A 23,932-nucleotide genomic window follows, 5' to 3' on the forward strand; every position below is an offset into this window, starting at 1 on the left:
CAATAAACTCCAAAACTCTTTCCTATCTTTCTCTCAACAATAATCTCCTGAGACCCAAGTATCTTTTTTACTTGGTGTCACAAATAATTTTTATAATGATAATTCTTGTAACTTACTCTCTTGGACTGTACATAATCAAAGAGATATTTCTTCTCGATTTGATTTGTCTCTCGTACCACTTTTCGGCTACTCCCACTATCAAAACAAAACACTAGTACTTGCTGCTGAACTACTCACGAAAACTTTTGACTGCCCCTTTTGGATGCCGGTAACACAATGAATTCCTCTTTCCAAAACTATCTCAACATTCAAACAAAACTTTCCCCATTCCAAATTGCCAAGCCAATCAGAAACATTTCTCTCTCCAACTCCCTCTGTTTCAATCGAAAAACCCAGTCATTCTTTCAAACAATATTTCTACTCCAAACTAATGACTTTTCGGAAATTATCTAAATATTCCTGTCATTAAACAAACATATTTAAAATTCCAATTCTCTTTACCTCTATTTTTCTAAAAACTAATAATTACATCTACCTGTGGATTTCCCTTTTCCGTAATAAAAAATTGGTCTAAAACCATAATCCTAAACAACTTTCACTTCACCTTTTATTTACAAAAATGTTTTTAATTGTTCATGGAAAACTTCATTAAGGAGAAACCACCTTGCGTGACAACTAACTTCCAATAAATATTTACAAATCAATATACAGGGTGTATCAAATTTATGTGCCCGCGTTATATTAAAAAATAAAATTTTTATTCTATCTTTGATTGATAGATTGATCCACAATAATATATTGCAAAATTTGGAAGTGTAGTACTTATGAAAAATGTTTATATTAACATTTTGGTCAAGTTGTCTCGATTTAGGGTATAAAATACTCAGACACCAAGATTTGATTAATTTTTGGTTTGGTGTTGCGATTAGCTGCCGACGTTAAGGGGAAAGGCGCAAAATGTCGCCTGTCAAAATTTTCAATGTGTTTTAAATTTTTTTCGAATCCTGAGAAAACTAATAAGCATTTTTGAAAAATTTAAACGCAGAATGAAAGATTACATTATTACCGAGGGCCGAAAGTTCCTGAAAACTTCTATAATTTTTATTTTAATAATTTTTTAATAATTTTACAGGAAAATTTAAAAGAGAAAATTTAGTGTGATTTTTAATTGCAAATATTTCATTCAAAAGAAACTTTTATTTATTCTAAGGGACTTTCGGCCCTCGGTAATAACGATATCTTTCATTGTGCGTTTAAATTTTTCAAAAATACGTATTAGTTTTCTCAAGATTCTAAAAAAATTAATACATTTAAAACACATTTAAAATTTTAACATGCGATATTTTGCGCCTTTCCCCTTAACCCATTCATGCCCAGAATTCCCTAGTGACTTTTTTTGTGTAATATTTTAGTCACGGAACTTTTATGGTACCTTAAATGTAAAAATGGTAATTAAAACCTTATCAGCATCTAACTGCCAAAATGGCAGCCTGGCAACTCTAGTTGCCACTGGGATTAAGCGGTGTAAATATAAAAATAAACGAAAAAATTAGTATCTATTTATTAAATTCAGTTAATAACATCTAACAACAAAAATTCTATGTGTGAAACACTTTAAAACAGTTGTCAGGGTGTAATGCAATGTCACATTTAATACAAAGATAGGATGTCCGATTGCCACAGACCTTACAACGGCGATACTTGGACGCACCTTTCTGAATAATATGATCAGTGTGGTCTTTTCGGAGTTCTTGAAGTACAGGTGAAAAATTCAAAGACGTTCTGACACCAGGTATTTTTGGAAGGGTTCCAAATGATTTCAAAAGATAAACTGTGCATTGGCGCCTAAAGTTCAACAATGGTATATCATAACCAAGTCGACGATATAAGAGCCAACCTTGTACACATGCGGCATCTACAGCCCATGAAAAAAAAGGCCACCACCATTTTTTTGATCTAATTCGGCAACGGTAAGAAGCCACGAATTGATCCATTATATCAACGCCTCCCATGTTGCTGTTGTACTGTTCAACGGGACCTGGAATATCGATTGTAATCTTTTTTTTTTCTGCACGAGAATATCTGCTTGCTTTTTTCATAGGATATACTTTGTCACAATTGGTAAGCATTGTGACAACGTTATTATCATTCCAGCGAACGAGCAAAAGATCTCCAGACGATGAAGTAGCCACGTCACCTCTTTCTTTTTTTTTTCCACACACTTTTTTCTGGCAGTTTCATTGAGGCATTACAGCGATTTTCACGCAATGTTCCTGTGCTTCCAATTTCTCTGGAACTTAATTCTTGCAACAATGCAACCGACGTAAAAAGATTGTCAAAATAAAGTCTGTGTCCTTTTTTCAATTGCATGTGATCAATTAGACCTATAACAACATCACCACCTTGTCCTAGACCAGTTTGAGGAAGGCGAGTGGAAGAGCCACAATACGGTTCAACATGATGGATGTAACCCGAAGGATCGGCAGCTACCCACAGTTTGTACCCAAATCTAATGGGTTTACCCCTTATAAATTGCTTACTTCCATGTCTCCCGTAATACGGAATCATACTCTCATCGACGCTAACAGTGGGACCAGGAGTAATTTGCTTGAATGCAGAATTTAGCATATCTAACAAAGGGCGAATTTTGTACATTCGATCAGTACCGTCATTGCACTGATTATCGGCGAGATGAATGAAACTCATAAGTTCGTCAAAACGATTTCGTCTCATTGCATTTGAGACTATTGGTGTATGAACGTCTTCATCTACAGTCCAGTAAAGCCGTCTGCAAGGCAGTGGATGATATCCCGATAAGAGCATAACCCCAACAAACGTTAAAATTTCTGCCGAAGTGGCGTTCAGATTATGAACTAATTTTTGCCCAGCATAAGAGTTTGTTTCGCGAACAATGTGCTCTATTATATCTTGTGTAAAGTAACACCTAAATGCGTCAATCGGGCTTTTAACTGTTTCTTTCAAAAGATCCTCTACATTTGGCCGGTATTCGTTGTCGGGTTCAGGAACCTTCGAAGAAAATTCAAAAATATTTGATTTCCATGTAGTTGGATTTAGACGTGGTCGTTTGGCAGATTTCGGGCATTTGGAGGTACATGGTTGAGAAATATTATTCTGTCGAGAGGTACTTGGTTGGGAAACGTTGTTAGTATCATCTGCAGCTTTAATTTCATGACTGTACTTCACACTTACTTGAGAGCGCAGGATACGAGCTGGAAGATGATTGGTATCGCCGGCCACTTCTTCATCCGAGAAATCAGAATCCTTATCTGTATCTGCATCTGGAGGTTCTTCGGGAGGAAAAATCGATATATATTCAGGCATTTCATTTTCTTCTTCGAGAGCCTCCAGAAGTTCGTGAAAAAGTAACCCCTTGCCATCTCTTCCTCGTACATACCTGAAAATAACAAACGATAATCCATATTCCCAGTGGCAACTCAAGTTGCCATGTACTTTTATATATGTATATTGAAAAAAGTAAATCCCTCACGAATAAGAATTATAGTTAAAAATTGCGACAAAAGCTTGCTATTGAAGAAAATAAATCTTTGGTTTGAAAAAATATATATACATATTTGTATACTTACATTGAACTGTCGGCTGCCATGAATATAACTAAACACGTATAACACCACTAAGAAAACTATCGATACAAACTGGTTGAATGATACATACAAACTGTGGCTTTGCTGAATTTGTTAGCCGATAACCCCCTCCACCTAACTTAAGTGCACTTTGCGAATTACACAGTGGGAGAGGGGCGGGGAAGACATTCATAGGCGTGGCAACTGTAGTTGCCACCGGGCATGAATGGGTTAAGTAATTAGTCTTTTAGGACTGCATACAGAAACTGCCTGGGTATTTTGTCTTCAGCTTCTCCAGCTCCATTGTTTCTTTTTTGCTGACTAGATAAGAAGAGATCTCGACCTGTCAAGGGTCGTTGCCTTTTTTATTAAACGTTAAAACATTAAACCAATACCTATGACCGAAATTGACAGAAAAGATAGAGCCATGAATGACCGACATTATATTAGGTACAGATTATGAACATAAGAAGAGAAGTTAAGAACAACACTAAGCCACATATCAGCGTCTAGGCAGAGACATAAGACCAACTGTCAGACAACTTAAAAACAGAATTTGGGAAGAGTAGCCAAGGAAAGATGTATTCTTCTTCTTCTTATTCAGCCTATTTGCATCCACTCCTGGACAAAGGCCTCCCCATGAGTTCTCCATTCTTCTCTGTTTTGTGCTATTTGTTACCAGTTTCTTCTGATTTTTGCTTTGATGTCATCTAGCCATCGTTTTTGTAGTTTTCCTCTACTACGACTGTGCTCGCGTGGTCTCCAATGTACAATGTTTCTCGTTCAACTTTCGATGTTTTTTCGTGCCACGTGTCCTACTCAGCTCCATTTAATTTGCGCAATTTTTCCAATTACATCTCCCACCTTCGTCCTTCAGATGAGAAAATATGTAAAGTAAATTAATTAGTGTCCATTACGTGTACGTCGGTAGTACCTAGTTGCGAAGGTACCACTGGTACCAGTAGGCGCTGACAGTAAATGCTGACGCTGCTGATGCTGAGGAGCGCTTGCTTGCCGGCACTTCTTCGCCCCTCTTTTGACTCATCTTGTGGGATGTGGCTGCACAGCCACGGCAGCATGCGATCGATTGTAAAATGAGGTAAACTAGCTTCAAGTGGTGATTACTATGTCGAAATTAACACAGATTAAAAGAAAAATACCTTAGTAAAAGATATGAAAGAATAATAGGCCTGGCAAATTGGTTAACAAGACCCTGACAACTAAAAAGCAACAGTAAAGCTAAACAAGTTTCGTCCAGTTGTTGAATTGTTTAGACTATTTGAGTAAGGAATAATTTTTATAAAAGAAATATGGTATAATCAAAAACAAAATATAGAGATTTAAGAAAACAGGAAAAATATTATACAGTGCACTGGAATAAGTGTTCCCCCCCCCCCCTTATTAACTTATTTATTTTTAGCACATAAGCAAAACGCTCGCACAGGTCAATTTTTAAAATAATCGTAGTAAATTATATAGCAAATTACGCGATCTTTCTTCAGGTGACAGGCATGACTTTGATTTTTTGTAACAGGAAAGAACATCATGTGACACCGCATTTAAAAGCTTTTGAAGTACTGATTACAAAAATGTATAACACTTTAATATTTTATAAGAGAACAGGCGCAAAATTTCGGTAAAATAATTTTTTAAATGCCTTCATTTTTTTCGAATCCTGCGAAAACTAATGAATATTTTTGAAAAATTGAAACGCAAAATGAAAGATTACCTACTTTATTACCGAGGGTCGAAAGTCCCGTAGTATAAACAAAAAGTTTCATTTGAATCATATATTTGAAATTAAAAATCATACTTAATTTTCTCCTTTTTTCACCCCTGTAACTTACTAAAATAAACATTATACATAGAAGCTTTCAGGGACCCTTTTTTAGCCCTTAGTAATAATGTAATATTTCATTCTGCGTTTAAATTTTTCAAAAATATTTAGGTATTAGTTTTCTCAAGATTCGAAAAAAATGAATGCATTTCAAAATTATTGGACCGAAATTTTGCGCCTACCCTCTTAAAAATATTAAAGTATTATACATTTTTGTAATCAGTATTTCAAAAGCTTCTAAATGAGGTGTCACATGATGTACTTTCCCATTAAAAAAAAATCAAAGTTATGACTGTCACCTGAAGAGGGATCGCGTAAAGTTCGAAACATTGATGCTGTAATATACTATGATTATTTTTAAAATCGACCTGTCCCGAGCGTTTTCCTTATGTGCTAAAAATAAATAAGTTAATAAGGGGGGGGGGGGGAACACTTATTCCAGGACACTGTATATTTAAAAAATCCAAGCTTCAAAAAATTAACGAAATACAATGCTTAAAATATATTGCAAAATGTTGCAGTGTAGTCCTTATTAAAAATGTTTATATTAACATTTTGGTCAAGTTGTCTGGCTTTAGGGTATAAAATTCTCAGACAACAAGATTTGATTAATTTTTGGGTTGGTGTTGCGACGGCTGCCGACGTTAAGTAATTAGTCTTTTCAATACAGTTTTCAAATAAACCAAAAAATAAAATGTTAAGAAAGCCTAAAACTACAATTGAGTTTTAATTTAAATATTTTATATGTGCTAGAATATTCCACAGGGTGTTCCGAACTTCAAGGAAAAAACCCAGTATGATTGTTACATCCGGTATAAAATGGCATTTACCTGTCTAGCAGCAATATTATTCCACCGATATTCTTGAATAATAAGGCTATAATATGCTAAAAAAATCACTTAAATCGGACAACTGGTTTAGGAAATTTAAGACATAAAAAGTGTCCCATGTTTAAGGTATTCCTTTAATTTTTCCGGTATGTGTAGATAGGACAAATAAGACCACTATTGCTTTGTTTCAGTACCTATTTCTGTCTTTCGTTAAACTGCTAATGGTAAGCGGAATATTCCTTTCGCTGCCTTCCTTGAAAATCTTAGCTGGATACCACTTGGTAGTTCCTCGCACATCTCTTCTTCATCTTCTTGCTAATTCTTATTTGCTTGTAGTTCCTCTTGTTGGTCTGTATTTAATAGATCTTTTTCAAATTTATTAAAAAACAAAAAGTTATGGTGAGAACTTAAAATAATTAAAGAAAAAACTGGAAATAAATTTGCAGGGATAAATTGAACGAATTATTATTATTAACACATTATTCTTGTGGTTGAACACAACATAACTTTATAATAAACATGACTTAATTTTAGTATGATGTATGATACATAGGCACATATAACACACAAATTAATTACATACATAACCGCATAAGAAAATACTTCAACTGAAATCCTTAACACTTGCAAAAATTCCCATGAAATGCACACCATTCATTACCGTTCGGATTTGTTCACTTGACACCTCATCTAAGAATAAACGGATTCGGCCAAAGGTAATGTACCTATCTATGAATAATGATCTTTTAAGAGAAATCTCTGCGGTTACAAGGAATAGAGATTAAAATAATCTCGTGTATTAATAAATGGGAAAGTTAAAGACACGGTAAAAAGCGTATAGCACTTGTAGGATGGGAGTGAACACACAAAAAATGACAGTGAAATATTATTTTGTCAACATTGTTTGCATATTTATCGAACGTTTATTTATTCGATTTGATATTTTAATGAAATTGGACGACGGTCAGTGGTGTCATGGTGTGGGAACGCGTGGGAACGCCGTTCCCGCACTGGTTAAGAAAAGAAAAAAAAATAATAGAGAATCTAGGTTTTGTAAACAAAAATTAGCAGTGCGTTCCGGCACTGCGTTCCCGCACTGCTAATTTTGCCATGACACCACTGACGACGGTGTTAATTAACTAATAGTTTTTATATCAGTTCATTAATTTCCTTACGGGATTTACTTTTTTTTAACTACGGTATGTACGTGTAATGGTGCTGTATAATCCATAAAATGACAGTTAGAATTTTTAGAAGACTAAATCTGTAGTGAATGAAGTGAGGGTAAATAATGTTCTTTTCAATGTTAAGTATCTATAACACTACATGCCTTAGAGACCCTTAGCTTCGATAGTATTGACTAAATTCTTCCACTTTTTCCGTTCCTTCATTTGATTTCTCCAGTCTCTTGTACCCATTTCATCAATGTCAGTCCGGACGACTTTCTGTGTGGTCCCCCTCTTCTTTTTCCCCGTGTTCTCCTGCTAACAAAACTATTAGGATTCTTTCTTTTTTTGTGGCATTCGTGAAACATGTCCCAACCATCTATATAACTCACTGCGCCCTGAGTGTTATTTTAGGTCTCTTATAGTCTTATACAGATAATGTATAAGTTTGGTTTATTCTTAAGCCTGCTTTATATTACCAAAACTTTTCTCAAAATTTTCCTCTCCCAAATCTCTAGCTTTCTTCTTCTTACTGATTCATTGCCCAATATGATGCATACAACACTGTTGGTTTCACTATTGTTTCATAAGTTCCAATCTTAGCTTCCCTGATCACGTTTTTTGCCTTTAACAGTGCGTTTAATGATACAACTGCTTTGCTACCTTTCAACCACCGTTTATCGTTTCTCTCTCTTCGTCTCCTCTATTTCTAACTGTTACTCTAAGGTACTCAAATTCAGTTACGTTCTCAAATTTATACTCTCTGTCATTTGTCCTTAGAGTTTAGAGTGATCCATTTATTTTTCTCTGCATTTTCCTCTCTCATTTCCGTGTATTTGGTTTTATCTTGGTTTATAATCAGGCTATATTTTTTAGCTTCTTATTCAAATTTTTTTGAACATTTTTGAAGTTCTATACTTGAGCGTGTCAGAAACACCAAGTCATCTGAAAAACCTATATTGTCTTTTGCTTTTTTCTATTATTCAGAATCGTGCGGCTTGTCTGGGTATTGGTTCCTCTAATTATCTTTTCTAGTATTAGGTTGAATAAGTCTGTTGACTTTTCCCGTTTTAATCCTCCTAAACGCCATTATGGCGATTGTAAGATTTTCAAACTTTTTCCTAGGTTTGATAAAAGGTACCTGTATTTGGTCTGTATGCTACTTTTTTTCCAATCTTTGCATATTCTGGAAACATGTATTTTCTTTTGTCTTCATTTACTTTTAGATCAATTAAATTAATAAATAATTAGTACAGCTTCTTCTTCTTCTTCTTCTTAAGTTGCTGAGACCGCTTGCCGATCGCTGGCTCTCATGTTGCCCAGCATATTAACAATCATTGTTTTTACAGTCGCACGAAATAGTTCAGTGCTAGTTAGTTTTCCCAAACCATTGGCGTAGGTTTTAAAGCCAAGAAGTTATACGACGGCCCACACTTCTTTTTCCCATTATTTTACCTTGTATGACAAGGTGAAGTATGTCATATATTTCTGGGTGAAGCAGCCAAAGTATTCAATTTACGCCTTTTAACCGTGTTCACTACTTCACAACTTTTATTCAAACGTTGCAAAACCCTTTCGTTTGTGACTCATTCTACCCAACTGATCTTCAGAATACGGCAGTAGACCCACATCTCAAATGCTTTTAGGTTTTTTAAAAGCGATTCTGTAAGGTCCATGCTTCAACCCCGTAAAGTAGAACTGGGAATATATATATATATATATATATATATATATATATATATATTTACTCCCAGCGTATGAAGTGAGCCACATATCAAAAGAAACTGCGGTTGAAGTGAGGTCCTGTACAAAGTGAGGTCTTTGTAAGACTTTTTCGTAGACATGTACTGATAGCAAACACTGTTTTTTTACAAAAAAAAGTGGGACCTCACTTTGTATGGTCCACATCAATTTTTAGTTCAGAGATTTTCCGCATAGAGGCGCTGACTTTGGCGTATATTTTCTAACCATGTATATTCTATGCCCTGTTGAATAACTTACGATACACATAGTGAGGACCATACAACTGGCAACATCTGTTCAACCAATCTTTAAAACAGTGGATCGTCAATCGTCGCATAAATTCAAACAGTACAAAAATGTTTAATACTTTAATCCTTTTTGAGAGCGTAGGCGCAAAATTTCGGTCGAGTTCTTTTTAAACGCATTTATTTTTTTCGAATCCTGAGATAACTAATAGGTATTTTTTAAAAATTTAAACGCAAAATAGAAGACTACATTATTCCCGAGGGCAGAAAGTCCCTTATAATGAACAAAAAGTTTCTTTTGAATGATATATGTATTTAAAATTAAAAATCAGACTATTTTTTTTTTCACCCCTGTGACTTATTAAAATAAATATTATAGAAGTTCTCAAGGACTTTCGACCATGGATAATACAGTAATATTTCTTTCTGCGTTTAAATTTTTTAAAAATACTTAAGGTTTTCTCAGTATTCGAAAAAAATGAACGCATTTAAAAATAATTCGAGCGAAATTTTTGCGCATAATATGCTCTCAGAAAGGCTTAAAATACTATAAATTTTTGTAATCAGTATTTCAATATTTATTTATGATATAAGTGTTAAAAGTACACGTTTAAGGCACGCATGTGAAAGTTTTCAGAATGAGCGACAGCGAGTTCTGCAATTCACATGAGTGCCGTAAAAATGTACTTTTTAACACGCATATCATGCAATATTTTTTCTACAAACGTAATTACAGGACAATATCTACAAAAACTTTTACTTGAACTTGACTGACATTCCATTTTTATATTTTTTTGACATTACATCAAAATTGCCTATACGATCAATACGAATTGCAGTGCCATAAAAATTTTAAAGCACTAGTGCCTTAAAGCAGCGCCGGATAAAGGGACGGGCGAGCCGGGCGACCGCCCGGGGCGCTAGAATTTGGGGGCGCCAAATTTTGAGAGACGCTGATATATAAATATAATATTTACCCCCCTCCGTGGCTCAGTGGTAAGAGCGCCTGCCTTTGGATCGAAAAAATCCGAAAGGTTGTGGGTTCGAATCTCACCAGGGTCGGAAATTTTTCATTTATTATAAATTAATAAATGAATATAGTTTCTGTCCTCGTGGGATCGGTTCTCACCGGAGGGACCGCAGACGTTCGGATACAATTAGCGTCTCTTTGCAAAGACAATGACGTCGACATTGCAAAGTAACAAGGCACTTACTCAACACACACACTACTTACACATGACACTAGGTACCTAACTGTTCAAAATTACCGTACCTACCATGTCAATGGCCATTAGTTGTCGAGGCATTAGCTAAACAAAAAAAAAATATAATATTTTTTACATTCATTATTTTTTTGGACTTTATAGATTATCTTTGGGCTAAGATTACTCCTAAGACAATTAATATTAAATAATTGTAACAATAAGAAAACTATTTCTAGCTCACAAAAATTCTCTAATAAAAATAATGCAACCTAAAAATTGTTATGGCTTTTAAAGGTCATTTGTCAGGTAATACCTATCACTTTTATGGTGTTACAATGTTATACATACATACTTAAAATACACGAAGATCAGATTTACGCAGTATCAACAAATTTATGAATAGTCAGTGATATTATTATACTGCTGCTTGTCATTATAGCCTCAATGGTTAAATAGTTTTGTCTTCCTGTTCTGTAAACTTTGCTTTATCAACATTGTCGTGTGTCCGTGGGTGTGTAATTTGAAATAAAAAAAAAACAGGTATATCTATATGAATTAGAATTGACAAGTTCTTTTTCATAACATGAATATAATATAGAAATTTATTTCGAATACTTTGTACGCGTTAAGATGTGTCACTTTTTGCATAAAAACGGCACGAACGACGTATGAAAAAAAGGAATAATAGATTTTTGTATATATCATAAATTGAACGAGTAATTCCAAAATGACTTGTTATTTGAAATATCTCAGTGGCGTACTATGTTTTTCTTTAAAAAAATTCACCATTTCAACAGTAGATATAAAATTATTAATTTTATGTCAAAAAATGCGCAATAATTACCTCTTAAAACACATCAAATTTCATTTGCATATCTGAACCGGTTTTAGAACAATAAAGAAATCGTCAGTTTGTAAGAAAAATGTCAACACCCCATATCTCGGAAACGAAGTATTTGCTGACATACGCTTATAGAGCAAACTGTCATTATTTTTTCATATAGAATTACCCTTTAAAGTTTGTCGCATTTATTTAGAAACATCCTGTTTTTTCTTGACCACCCTGGATTTCCATAGTTTTCCTGTATTATTTCACTTGACCGTTATTTTCAGTTCTTTCTGTTTTTCCAGTCCTGCAGGTTTCTTTTCGAATATTGCTTCGTCCATTTTATCTCTAAAAGATTTGCGGTGTCTGTCTCTCTTCCTTCTTCCTATCGGGCTCCAATCTGTTATTCTGTTTATCAACGATTTTGGTCTGCTCTTCTGCCATGTCCGTACCAGGTTAATCTCTTTTGTTCTATGTTGTCTATTATCCCTTGAATTCATTACCATTAGTTTCTTAATCTCTATGTTATTTATTCTGTCCCTTCTACAGCTTCTACTTAGGTATTCGATCTCTGTTGCTCTTATTTTGCATTTGGTTTTCGTATTTTTTATTCAATTTTCACACCCATTATTGAGAATACTTTTTGTCATGGTGTTATATTATATTCTTTTTGTTTTTATACTGATGTTCTTATCCCACAGTACCGGTTTTAATTTTAGTATGCAGCATATTGTTTGTCCTAGTAACTCGATACCTAAAACCATAGCTTGGTTCTATAGGTATCGAGTCATAGAGATAATAAAAAGCTCATGAGATAATAAAAAAAAAATAATGAATGATTTTATTTGAATTTGCATAGATGATTGTAAGGCCAAGGATATCACAACGGCTCTAAAAGGAAGAGAAAAAATAAAGATGTACAAGCTCGCGTTTGCAAAGAATATCCGCATGCTATTTTATGCTAAGTGGATGCCACTCCCTCAATTTAGTTATTGGGGATGCAGCTATATCTTGCGCACAATCAACATGTTTTTTGGTCTTGTAGAAGATTTATACACATTAAATGATATAAATGAGTCAGATTAAATAAATTATTAGACGAATTTTTTACTAAGCAACAACATTTTTGTTTAATTTAGTAGTATTTTGTATTTTGACAACGACACCCGATTTGGGCGTCGAAACGATAATAAAATTATTTTTTTCAATTTAATTGTGGCTTATTTTCCATCTAAATAGTTATTTATACACATTTTTTACTGGTTGTTGATAATGTGCATTTATATTTTACCTCGCTTCTTCGTCGCTTGAACTTAAAATGAGCTCGCTATGCTATGCCCTATGTTGGATAAGTTATAAGTAATAACTATCCTACTATTTTTTAAATAAATATAGTTTTACATGGTTCTTTATGGTAAAATTTTGATTTTTTCCTATTTTTTTATATTTGCAGTAAATTTGTATATTCTTATATGAAGGGGCGCCAAATTTTATTTTGCCCAAGGCGCTCAGAACCCTAAAACCGGCCCTGCCTTAAAGTAGCATTTTTAACGCACGTATGGAGTTCTAAAAATTGCATTTTTAACACGGTTGTAGAAAAAAGCTTTTAAATGAGGTGTCACATGATGTACATACTTACTTTCCTATTTAAAAAAATCAAAGTTGTGCCTGTCACCTGAAGAAGAGGGATCGCGTAAAGTTCGAAACATTGACGCTATAATTTACTATGATTATTTTAAAAATCGACCTATCCGAGAGTTTTTCTTATGTGCTAAAAATAAATAAGTTAATAAGGGGGGTAACACTTATTCCAGCGAACTGTATTTGTAACGACCAAGGGAGGGATGGCGGTTGTTGAACAAAAAACAGGTTTTCGGTTATACCCGTTTTTTACTTACGGTTTAACCTGGCGGTTATAACTAGTCAAAAAAAGCGGTTGTTCCAAAAACCATTTTTCGGTTTTTTTAATCAGAAGCAAATACTCGATAGGTTATAATGTTACATACATTTATATTGCAATTCAGTTTGCTCAATTTTCCTCCCGAAAAATTCCACAACAAATTCAACCTATAAAAATTTTCCCATGTGCTTTCAAATTACCCTAAAAATGGGCGAAAGTACCCCAATCTGGCATCTCTGATTCGTCGCTCGTTGTAGACGGCGTCGGTGTATATTGCGTTGTCAATTGGGATATTCCCAAAACTCCCAAAAGTGATAATCCTACCGATCTACCGACATGTCCCTAGGATCTATCGAGTTTAAAAAAATATCCAAATGACATATTTTACTTAAGAGGAAACAGTAGCGATCAACAGGTAGCGAAAATGCGTTCCAAGATTGCGGCTGTAATTTTGAATATTTTTTCGAGATATGTGGCACACGTATTCGTAATATAATAAAGAATGGCGGCACAGAGCCCAATTTAAAAAATATATTAATATGTGGAAATTACTCTGTAATTAAATACAATATTAAAAAAAACGAGCCTGTACCGCCACTAAGAAGAACAAAAAAATACACTTTCTTCAAATAAACTTTTTTATCCGATGCCTAGATTTTGTGTCATTTTGGAACTACTAAAATTTTTTATTTCATTAGTAGTTCCAAAATGACACAAAATCTAGGCATCTGATAAAAAAGTTTATTTGAAGAAAGTGTATTTTTTTGTTCTTCTTAATAGCGGTACAGACTCGTTTTTTTAATATTGTATTTATTTACAGAGTAATTTCCACATATTAATATATTTTTCAAATTGGGCTCTGTACCGCCATTCTTTATTATATTACAAATACGTGTGCCAAATATCTGGAAAAAATATTCAAAATTACAGCCTCAATCTTGGAACGCGTTTTGGCTACCTGTTGATCGCTACTGTATCACCTTAAAAATAAATTCGATAAACCAATTCATCATTTATTGCCATCAAAAAATTTCAGTAAAATAGGTAGTATTTTTTAACACGTTTGTATAATACCTTTCATTTCCTAAGAATTATGTATTATTTAAAAATTATATAATGGAGATTCCTAATCATATTTCGGTATTCACATTTCATACAAGAGTCTCAAAGTACTAATACTCAAAGTACTAGTACTCTCTTGAGAGTACTACTCTCTAGTACTCAAGTATAAACAATTTTTAGATGATTTTGGGAATATCGATTTCAAGCAGATCACTTACCTTTTTATGTAAATATTCATGTGTTTCATAAAAGCTGATGTGACAGTTTCGTCCAGTCCTTTATTAGTAAATAAAAGTTGAATTATGGTTGTTTGGGTTAATAATTACTTCGCATATTATTTATATATAATACATATAGTAGGGGAGCAAAGTATGCTAAATGTGCAGTCACTCGAGCGCTTTGGGGACCTATTGGGTTGTGATTATTAGGTTCTAAAACCAAAAAAGTTAAGTAAAATTTTCCATTTTAGTGGGGACTTTCCATATTTTAATTTAGTTTTCCATTTCCAACACCCGTTTTCTCCGATTATAGCGCCACCTATCCATAATTAGAAAAAATGTTTCGAATAAAAGTTGCTTTATTTTTACGCAAAGAATCCAAATCTGAAATAAAAAAAAATAGGAGTTCCTATTTAATATTTTAAAGTAACCCCCACCCCGTGGGGGTTGTGTTTGGTACCATTCGATAGATTTCAGAAAAAATATTCAGAAATTGTAGTGTATTACCTATAAGAAGTTACCGTTAAGCCGGGTCCAGACTATGTAACAAAACATGTTAAATAACAAAGTTTTGTAACTTGTTACAAAGTTTTAAATAAACAAGTTTTAAAACACAGTGTTGTATAACATTTTTCTGGTTATATAGCATGTTTTATGTTATCCAACAGATGTCGGTAAACATCAAAGGAAGTTATAAAACCGCACCGCGACTGATCTACACCTAAAAACATGTTATTGAAACATTTCTCTGGCATAGTACCTACGCGAGCAGCAACCGTTGGAGTCATATCGCCTTGTTCATTCTGGAGTGATTGTGCTAGATTTTTCTTTGCTCTGTTCACGTAGGGTAATTTACGCGATGAAATTGTCGAAAGAACTGACTAATCATTTAATTGAGCTATTTCGTAAGTAACGAGTATTATGGGATTGCTATGGGATGAGCTACATTTATTGATTTAAAAAACAAATAAAAAACACGATGAATAGACTGAAATAGAAGTGAAAATAGATACAGAAACTGTAGTTAAAACTAATGCACGTACGCCTATAACTCAAGCCAACAAAAGAAAAGCAGTACGCGGAACCTTAACAGCAAATCGGTGCAAATCAACTCTAAATTTGACATAAATACAATTCTCTACAGAGCAGAGTGTTCAGACATAAAACCTGTAACATTCACTTCATTCGCTACACAGATGCAGACTGCTTCATCAGCTACTCAAACAGGCACTCAATCATACAATATATCTGAGCCTTTCTATTCCGTCCACTACACCTACATCCGCTACTTCTCCAGCTACACCAATTCAAACAAACAGTGACACTCAATCATGAACAGGTAAAGACGATAATACTGAGGAATTAAATTTTACAGAAATGTTATACTTCCTCTCTGAAATAATGAGTAAAAAGTTTAAAAAATATACTTTGCTAATAATATAACTGTTAATCTTTCTCTTACTGGAATTGCATCTCGAAATGTCTTTCCTGCCTATTTTATGGCCGATTTCATTTATAAGAAATTCAAAATCAGACCTTTCTATTCTTAAGAAGTTTTTAAAACTGCCATCGCATTTAATGTCTCCTGTCGATGGGTCTATGTTATCTCTTTCCAGATCAGCTAAAAGAGCTGTACCGCTACCTATATTTTGCTCGAGCTGCTAATGAAGGACACATCCAAACAGTGTTGCCAATCGGCGGATAATTATCCGATTTGCGTACCTTTTTGAGAGTTGTCGTATCTTCTTCGTATCTTTAAATAAATCGGATATTTGCGGATATTTTTCAGTGTATCTACCATCGACTAAAATTTTCTCATCCATATATTCCCAACAACAACAACACATTAATTGTGTTTGGTTCCACCCAAATTTTTATAAATAGCCTATACTGGATGAATGTTAGTGACATCCGATACTTTTAATCTTTTGACAAAAGGGACATGTGCCGATTCTTTTGTTTAGAATTTAAATGCACAAGTGCATCCACTTAAGGCATACTAATCCAATTTAAATTTCAAAAACCGTCTGTCGTCCGATGTTACTTAGGAGTTTTTAGTTTTTAGTCTTTAAACTTATGAAAGCTAATTCACGCACGATTTAGTTTTAATTTCATTTTATGTAGTGCAGTGCTTAAGTAAACGTTTCCAGATTTCTCTGACATGAGATGTAGTTAAATCTAGTTCTTTTTTGTAAAGTTCTATCAAATCTAATATCTTAAACAAAACCATTTCATCAAAACATGTTATACTTACCTAATTATATTTATGATTTTTTTGAGGAATGTAATGGTACTATGCAGAAAAGAACTTTCCGGCACAGAAACATCACTTTTCTGCACACTACTGTCAGTTATTCTGTGAGAAAATATTAAATTTGTTAACATAAAATTGTGCAGAAAAGTGCATTTGGAATAGTGGTTGTAGAAAAATCTACTTATTTGAAACTAGTAATATCTAGATATCTACTAATTAACTCAAAAATCCTTCAAATTTTTTGCCTATAAGAATTATTTAGTCGGGCATTAACGTTGAACGCACCACGGGTATTATGGATAATAACTTTGATACCTTAATAACTACAAGACTGGCAAATACATTTCTATTGTTTTAGTTGTAATAAATCTTTAGTTGTTAAAAAAGCGTAGGCGCAAAATTTAGAACCAATAATCTTTAAATGTATTAATTTTTTTCGAATCCTGAGGAAACTAATAAATATTTTTGAAAAATTTGAACGCAGAATGAAAGATTACATTATTACCGACGGCTGAAAGTCCATTAGAATAAACAAAATGTTTCTTTTGAATGAGATATTTGAAATTAAAAATCACACTTAATATTCTCTTTTCCTTTTACCCCTGTAACATATTAGAATAAAAATTATAGAAGTCTTCAGGGACTTTCGGCCCTCGGTAATAATGTAATCCTTCATTCTGCGTTTAAATTTTTAAATAATACTTATTAGCTTTCTCAGGAGTCGAAAAAAATAATGCATTTTAAAAGCATTGACCAGAAATTTAGCGCCTATGCTATTAATGTAGCTGTAGTTTATTTTGTATTGATTTATTTATTATTTATTTTTCCAGTACCTAGTTTTAGGTAGTTATTACGTTTTAATAAAATAATATTTAAAAGTGTTTTTTACAAATAATTATAATAAATTAATATAACGATCCAAATAATGAAATATTTAGATTTATTTATTTAGAATGTAACACTTACGATAATACAAAATACGAATAATATAATAATAGTAAAGAAATAGTATTTACATACATGAATTAGGTAATAATCAGCTAGGATACGAGATTTTCATCTATAAACGAAAATTTTTAAACTGTGAAATAGAGAATCCAATAGATTAAAGGGCCCGTTGTTCGAACGCTAATCAGAAATGGAATCAACTTATCATTATCAAATATTTAATTACTGTCAATGTCAACTTTGATTGGGTTGCTGAAAACATAATTGATTACAATTATGAGATTAATTGATTAATTAATCAATAATTATGTTAGTAATTGTTACGTTAATTGATAATTAATAATTAATTAATCAATCAATTAGGTTAATTATCATAATGATAATTGATTGCAATCAACTGATTGGCGTACGAACAACGGATTTTGTTATTTGATGGTTGTTAAGGGGACTAAAAGGATAACATTGGCAACATTGATTTTAATAAGATTTTAATAACAGAATAATTTTTGACCTAGCGTACCTTTTCGTGACAAATCGGATATTTTTCGAGCGATCATCGGATAATCTAGGGAAATGCGATTGGCAACAGTGCATCCAAAATATTAATTTAACACGCCGGTGTCGCCTCCACAATATTACACAAGCTGCTGTTGCTATGAAGAGATCCTCCATACTTATATGACGCAATTTTATATACTACCTAACCTACCAGCTATCCATCTAAAATGCTGCAAAATTTATGCGCATGTTGTTGTTTTGTTTTTTGTTATATAGTCTGGATACTCATGCTATATTATAACAGGTTACATAACAAAGTTGTACAACAAATTTGTTGTACAACTTTGTTATTAGCATGTTTTGTTACATAGTCTAGACCCGGCTTTAAAAAGTTCCCCGTTTCAGGAAAAAATATTGTCTAAGAGCGATAGCCTAGTGACCTAGTGGGTAGACCTCGGATCTCGGATTCGTAAAGCAGAGGTTTCGATTTCAAATCCGGGGTGTGGATCTCCGATTTTTTTATTTATTGTTACTGCATTCATGTCTGTAGACAATGTTGCAATCTATTATGAGCACAATAAAAAAATATAGTAATAAAATAATAAATAAATATTTCAAAAAAAAACAAGAAAAGAAATACAATCACTGGAAGCGAAACTAAACAATACGGAAGAAATATAACCACTGGATTCGGAACTGGATATGGAACTGGATAATATTAGAAAATTGATATTATAATATGTAAGCACTACGAGCCTAGTAGGCCCATGGCTTGATGTACTATTCTTTTCCACTCCCTTTTGTCAGTCGCTTTTGTTTCCCAGTTCCTTAAGTTAATTCTTCTCATGTCTTCTCTAACTCCATTACTCCATCGTGACCTCGGTCTTCCTCTTCGTCTTTTCCCTGCCAATGCACTAGATAGTACCATTCTGGGAATTCTAGATGGAATCATCCTCTGCACATGGCCCAACCATCTAAGTCTTTGCGCCTTAATTACTGCTAGTATGTTAGGATCTTGATAGAGCTCAGTTAGTTCCTTATTTGTTCTTCTTACCCATTGTCCATTTAAGTTTTTCTTACCGAAGATTTTGCGCAGTATTTTCCTCTCCCAAACTAATAACAACTCTTGATGTTTTTTTGTTGTGACCCATGTTTCAGAAGCATACGTTACTATCGGCCTTATTACGGTCTTGTAAGTTCTTAGTTTTGCTCTTCGTGATATATGTTTACTTCTTAACAACCCATTAAAAGCAAATATAGCGCGGTTGCCCGACATAATTCTCTTTTGTATTTCTTCTTCACAGTTAGGATCTCTTGTGAAGACAGTTCCTAAGTACTCAAATCTCTCAACTTCTTCGAATTTATACTGTGTTCCCTTCGCTGTTGTCATTGTTATGTATTGCCCCCGAACGAATTGCTTATTTGTCCATTCCATATACTTTGTTTTTGCTTCATTTATATACAATCCTTTGGTTGCTGCCCTCTCCTCTAGTTTCATGACTCTTTCTATAAGTTATATTTTGCTCCTAGCGAAGATTACCAAATCGTCTGCGAATGCCAAGCACTGATGTTTTTTGTGGTAGATCAGACCGGTTCTATTAACGTTTGCTTCCTGTATAACCTTTTCTAGTAATATGCTAAATATTATAGACGATAATGGATCACCCTGCCGCAGTCCTTGTTTGACCTCAAAGCTTTCTGTTGTAGTATTGTTTATCTTGACTTTATCATACTGATATATCATACTAATATTGTTTAAAAACACTAATAATATTGATATAAAATGTTAACCAATTTTATTTATTGTTATAAGAATCAAAGGTAAATATGATTAGGCGAATGAAGCCTTAGGTTTCGCAGTCAATATCCCAACCACACACACATGTTGCAATCTATTTCAGTACGGTTTATAGTACAAACTATACATTTAATATCAAAATAGTGGGATATATTTTTTTAGTTGAGGACACTTGGTCACATTGCATTGTTTCAGGATAAGGTGAAATATCTTCAATAAATGGAAAAAAGCATGTATGTCATATATTATAATACTTTCTATACTCTTAATATGTAGTCTCGTATAAATTTGTAGTGACATGATTTTAAGTATAAGAACAAGAAGCTTGCAACAATTTTCAGAGAAAATAGAAAACTAAAACTATTTTAAAATGATTATTTGAAATAAAACATATGCACATATTCACTGTATTTGCCATCTAGTGGAATAACTGTAAAAGTCAGTAAAAAAGGTACATTAAGTTTAATTCAATTAAGTAAATCATCTTGTATACTAAAATTAAGGTTGGAAAATTGTCGTTTCAAAATGAAAATCGACAGGGGCAACAGTACCTGTACTAAAATACACTCTGTATAGATAATTATGTCAATGTTAATAATACTGGATAGAGAATTGAATATCCTTTCAAATGAGCTAGCACACGCCCCTATTCCCTATTTAAAAATAAGGGGTGGGGGAAATGGAAGGGAGGGGTTTGACAAATGACAGATATGTATGTACCGAAAAAACTGTGTTCCCCTTAGATCAAAAGTCGGGCTTTTATATTTATATGTTAAGTTCAATATAAATTTCACATAACTGAACTATCACTGTATCATCCATTTTGATTACCATTGTTCTCAACTAACGCTATTTTCAAAATTCTTGCTTTCCTATCCATCTTTAACGTAAATTATTAAAAAATATAAAACTATTTCTTTATTAACGCTAGTCTCCGATAAGGCTACCGTGATTTAATGCTGAGGTACTAAAATGTTAAAAAATTAACAAACAGTACGAGCAAGAACAAAGAGTCCACATCCTTCTTATAACTACAAGTGACTGAAACTGAAACATCGAAACAATAATAATTCTTACTGTGTTATACAGAAAAAGGCAGTAGAAACGATTAATCTCATATTTATCGACAACACTGTATGGTCCTCACTTGATGAGCTGTAAGGAAATATACACGTAAAGTTGTCCTCACTTTGTGCGCATAACGAAAAAGTATATACAGTCTCACTTTAATAGCTGCGTATAATGGCCTCACTTGGGTGGCAATATACTTGAACAATACGGGACACATATACGTAATTTTTTTTGTGTATACTCGTCATTTTTTAATTGCTATTTACTTGTCAAGGTCACTATGAAGAGTTGAAACGATTATGTCTACGTTTTCTACCGGTCCTCACTAAGTGCGCGTAATGTCAGGACCTCACTTTGATATCTGTGCATAAATATATATATATATATATATATATATATATATATATATATATATATTGTTAAGATATGTAAAATTTGAATTAATATGGTTTCGATCTTAATATTTTAGAAAAGTTAAAACATATAATAAAAATATACCAAAATTCATTTCGAAGAAATGAAAGTCAATTATCTTTGGATGGCCGTAGGTAAACAAAATTTAAATAGGGATTAAGTATTTTCTTTGTACAGTTAGTATGATAAGAAAGTGGTTATGTGTTTGGACAATGAGACCGGGTTTCCCAAATGGACTTTTGCGGCGAGGGAACAATTGTATTTAGAAATTTAAATGAATGTAATCTTTGTTTAGATATTAAGAAAGGAAAAAAAAAACCGATTGGCATGTAATTAGTTTTAGGAAATTTCTAATGGTAGGGAAAATTGGTGTTTGTTATCTGAAAGGTAGATGGGGATAAAATTGAGGAACTCGGATTGGTGAAGAAGGAAAAAGGAGGGGCTAGGTATGAAGAATGGGAGTTTAGCGAAATGTTAGAGGGTGGAAGAAGAGTCAGTTGTTAAATGATCGTTAAGTCGACTAGTGGTGATCTCTAAGAGTCTCCTGAAGTAGTAAGGCAGATAAGTGAATAGTTGTGAGTTTGTTGAAATAAGTGTCCTGACGGAAGCTCATCACGTAAAGCATTGTAAGTTATATTGTTCTACTTATATTCCAAGAGTCACCGTTGCATGCCGGAACGAGAAATAGATTCAGTTTATCGAGAGGAGAAAAGGCTAGCATTGTTTTTTGAAAGATACGTGCATCTGTAGGGGGTCATTAATGACAATAGGCTTGCAATAATTTGTTGCGAGATTGCTGACTACATAGGGGGCTGCTAAGAGTAAATTGTAGGCGACCAGAGACAAGAATTTGGACAACTCATCATCCGAGAGACAGTTTTATTTTTTTTGTAGAATTATTCATAACGCAAATTTCAATAAGTACTTTAGATAGTGGTAGGGTTATTTCAATAATCAGAATAGGAGATATTATTTTTAGAGGATATTTTGAGGGTGAATTTATTTCAATAGATGCTTTTGTACCATATATGTGTTTTATTCCGTTAATCTTTGACCTTATTTATCATATGTAAAGCAAAGGAGATATTGAAGCACGAGAATATAAAACCCTGAGATTAGAGCATTAAATAGTGTGATTAAATCATAAGTGCATCATTAAAATTAAATTTAATTAATTAGTTAATTATCTAATCAATTGCTTTGAGCACACCGATCTTTGAATATCACAATAACTGGAGCCCAGAACGTGGTGGCTTAAAAATATCGCAGCTTTGCATTTGATGGTAGGGAAAGAGATAAGGAATAACTACAGGTGATCCAGAGATAATTTGACAATTTTTCCAGGTGTAAAAATAATTTTGATTTATGGATTGATCGTAGGTATTTGATATTTACTGCCATTGAATTATTTGATTTTTTTTTTACCAGTCGTACATTTGATATTTATTTTGAAATTTACTGATTGCATATTTGATATTTGTGGAGAAAATTTATTAAATTTGGGGAGAAATATTTGTCGTGTTCTGCAACTTATAGAGTGTTGTAAAATTTCACATTTGGCGGGGACAAAGAAAACAGTAACGAAAAGAAACAACATGTCGACCACAAGGAGGCAAAGCAAAATGCAAGAAAACAGAGACGAGGAAAAAATTGTTGAAGAAGGATTGGATAATGAAGGAGATACAACGATTATGGAGAGAAAAGAACAGGAATTAACAGGAATAGAGAAACTATTGCAACTGATGCAACTCCAGTCACAACAAATGGATAGAAATCAACAGGAAACAAAAAGGACAATGCAAGAAAATCAACAGGAATCAAAACGAGCCATGGAAGAAACACAAAGAGAAATATCACAGAGAATAGAACAGAAATTGGAAGAGAATGATGGCAAATTGGAAAAGCGTTTGGAAAAATATGAAAATGAAATGAAAGCCTGTTTAGAAAAAGTTAGAGAAGAAACAGAAAGGAAACTGGAGATGCAACGAGAAGAAATAGAAACTAAAATGAAGGATATTAAGAATGTGCAGAAGATGGAATTAGAACAGTTAGAAAGCAAATTTGAAAATGCAATACAAGAAGACAGGCGAGAAATAGAAGAAAAATTTAAGCAAAACGAAAAACAAATTGCGGAACTCAAGAATCAACAGAATTGTGGAGAAAGAAGGGAAATGATTATCCATGGTACAAGCGACGCGAAAATACAATTTGGCGGGGATATTAGAAAAACACACCCAGTACCATTTGTTAAAAATTTGAGAACCAAATTGCAACATATTAGATATTTTGACGACTGCAAAGAAACAATTAGAAAC

At 33.3% G+C, this 23,932-nt stretch overlaps 1 protein-coding gene across 1 annotated transcript; it reads right to left on the reverse strand.

The window, feature by feature from the left end:
• Window positions 1-1,545: 1,545 nt before the first annotated feature.
• On the reverse strand, window positions 1,546-3,684 carry LOC126884681 (piggyBac transposable element-derived protein 2-like). The gene is made up of 2 exons (XM_050650752.1): window positions 3,606-3,684; window positions 1,546-3,415 (listed from the first exon to the last, which is right to left on the reverse strand). Exons 1-2 carry the CDS (start codon window positions 3,623-3,625, stop codon window positions 2,194-2,196), a joined length of 1,242 nt encoding a protein of 413 aa, XP_050506709.1. The 5' UTR covers window positions 3,626-3,684; the 3' UTR covers window positions 1,546-2,193.
• Window positions 3,685-23,932: the final 20,248 nt, after the last annotated feature.

This window comes from Diabrotica virgifera, chromosome 5 (genome assembly GCF_917563875.1).
Source record: "Diabrotica virgifera virgifera chromosome 5, PGI_DIABVI_V3a".
Lineage (NCBI taxonomy): Eukaryota > Metazoa > Arthropoda > Insecta > Coleoptera > Chrysomelidae > Diabrotica > Diabrotica virgifera.

Bases quoted from the DNA above. Each gene is read 5' to 3' on its own strand.
- LOC126884681 (XM_050650752.1), bottom strand. From the start codon at position 3,625: ATGGCAGCCGACAGTTCAAT. The intron at 3,416-3,605 runs GTAAGTATACAA...TGTTATTTTCAG, and splicing joins ATGGCAGCCGACAGTTCAAT to GTATGTACGAGGAAGAGATG.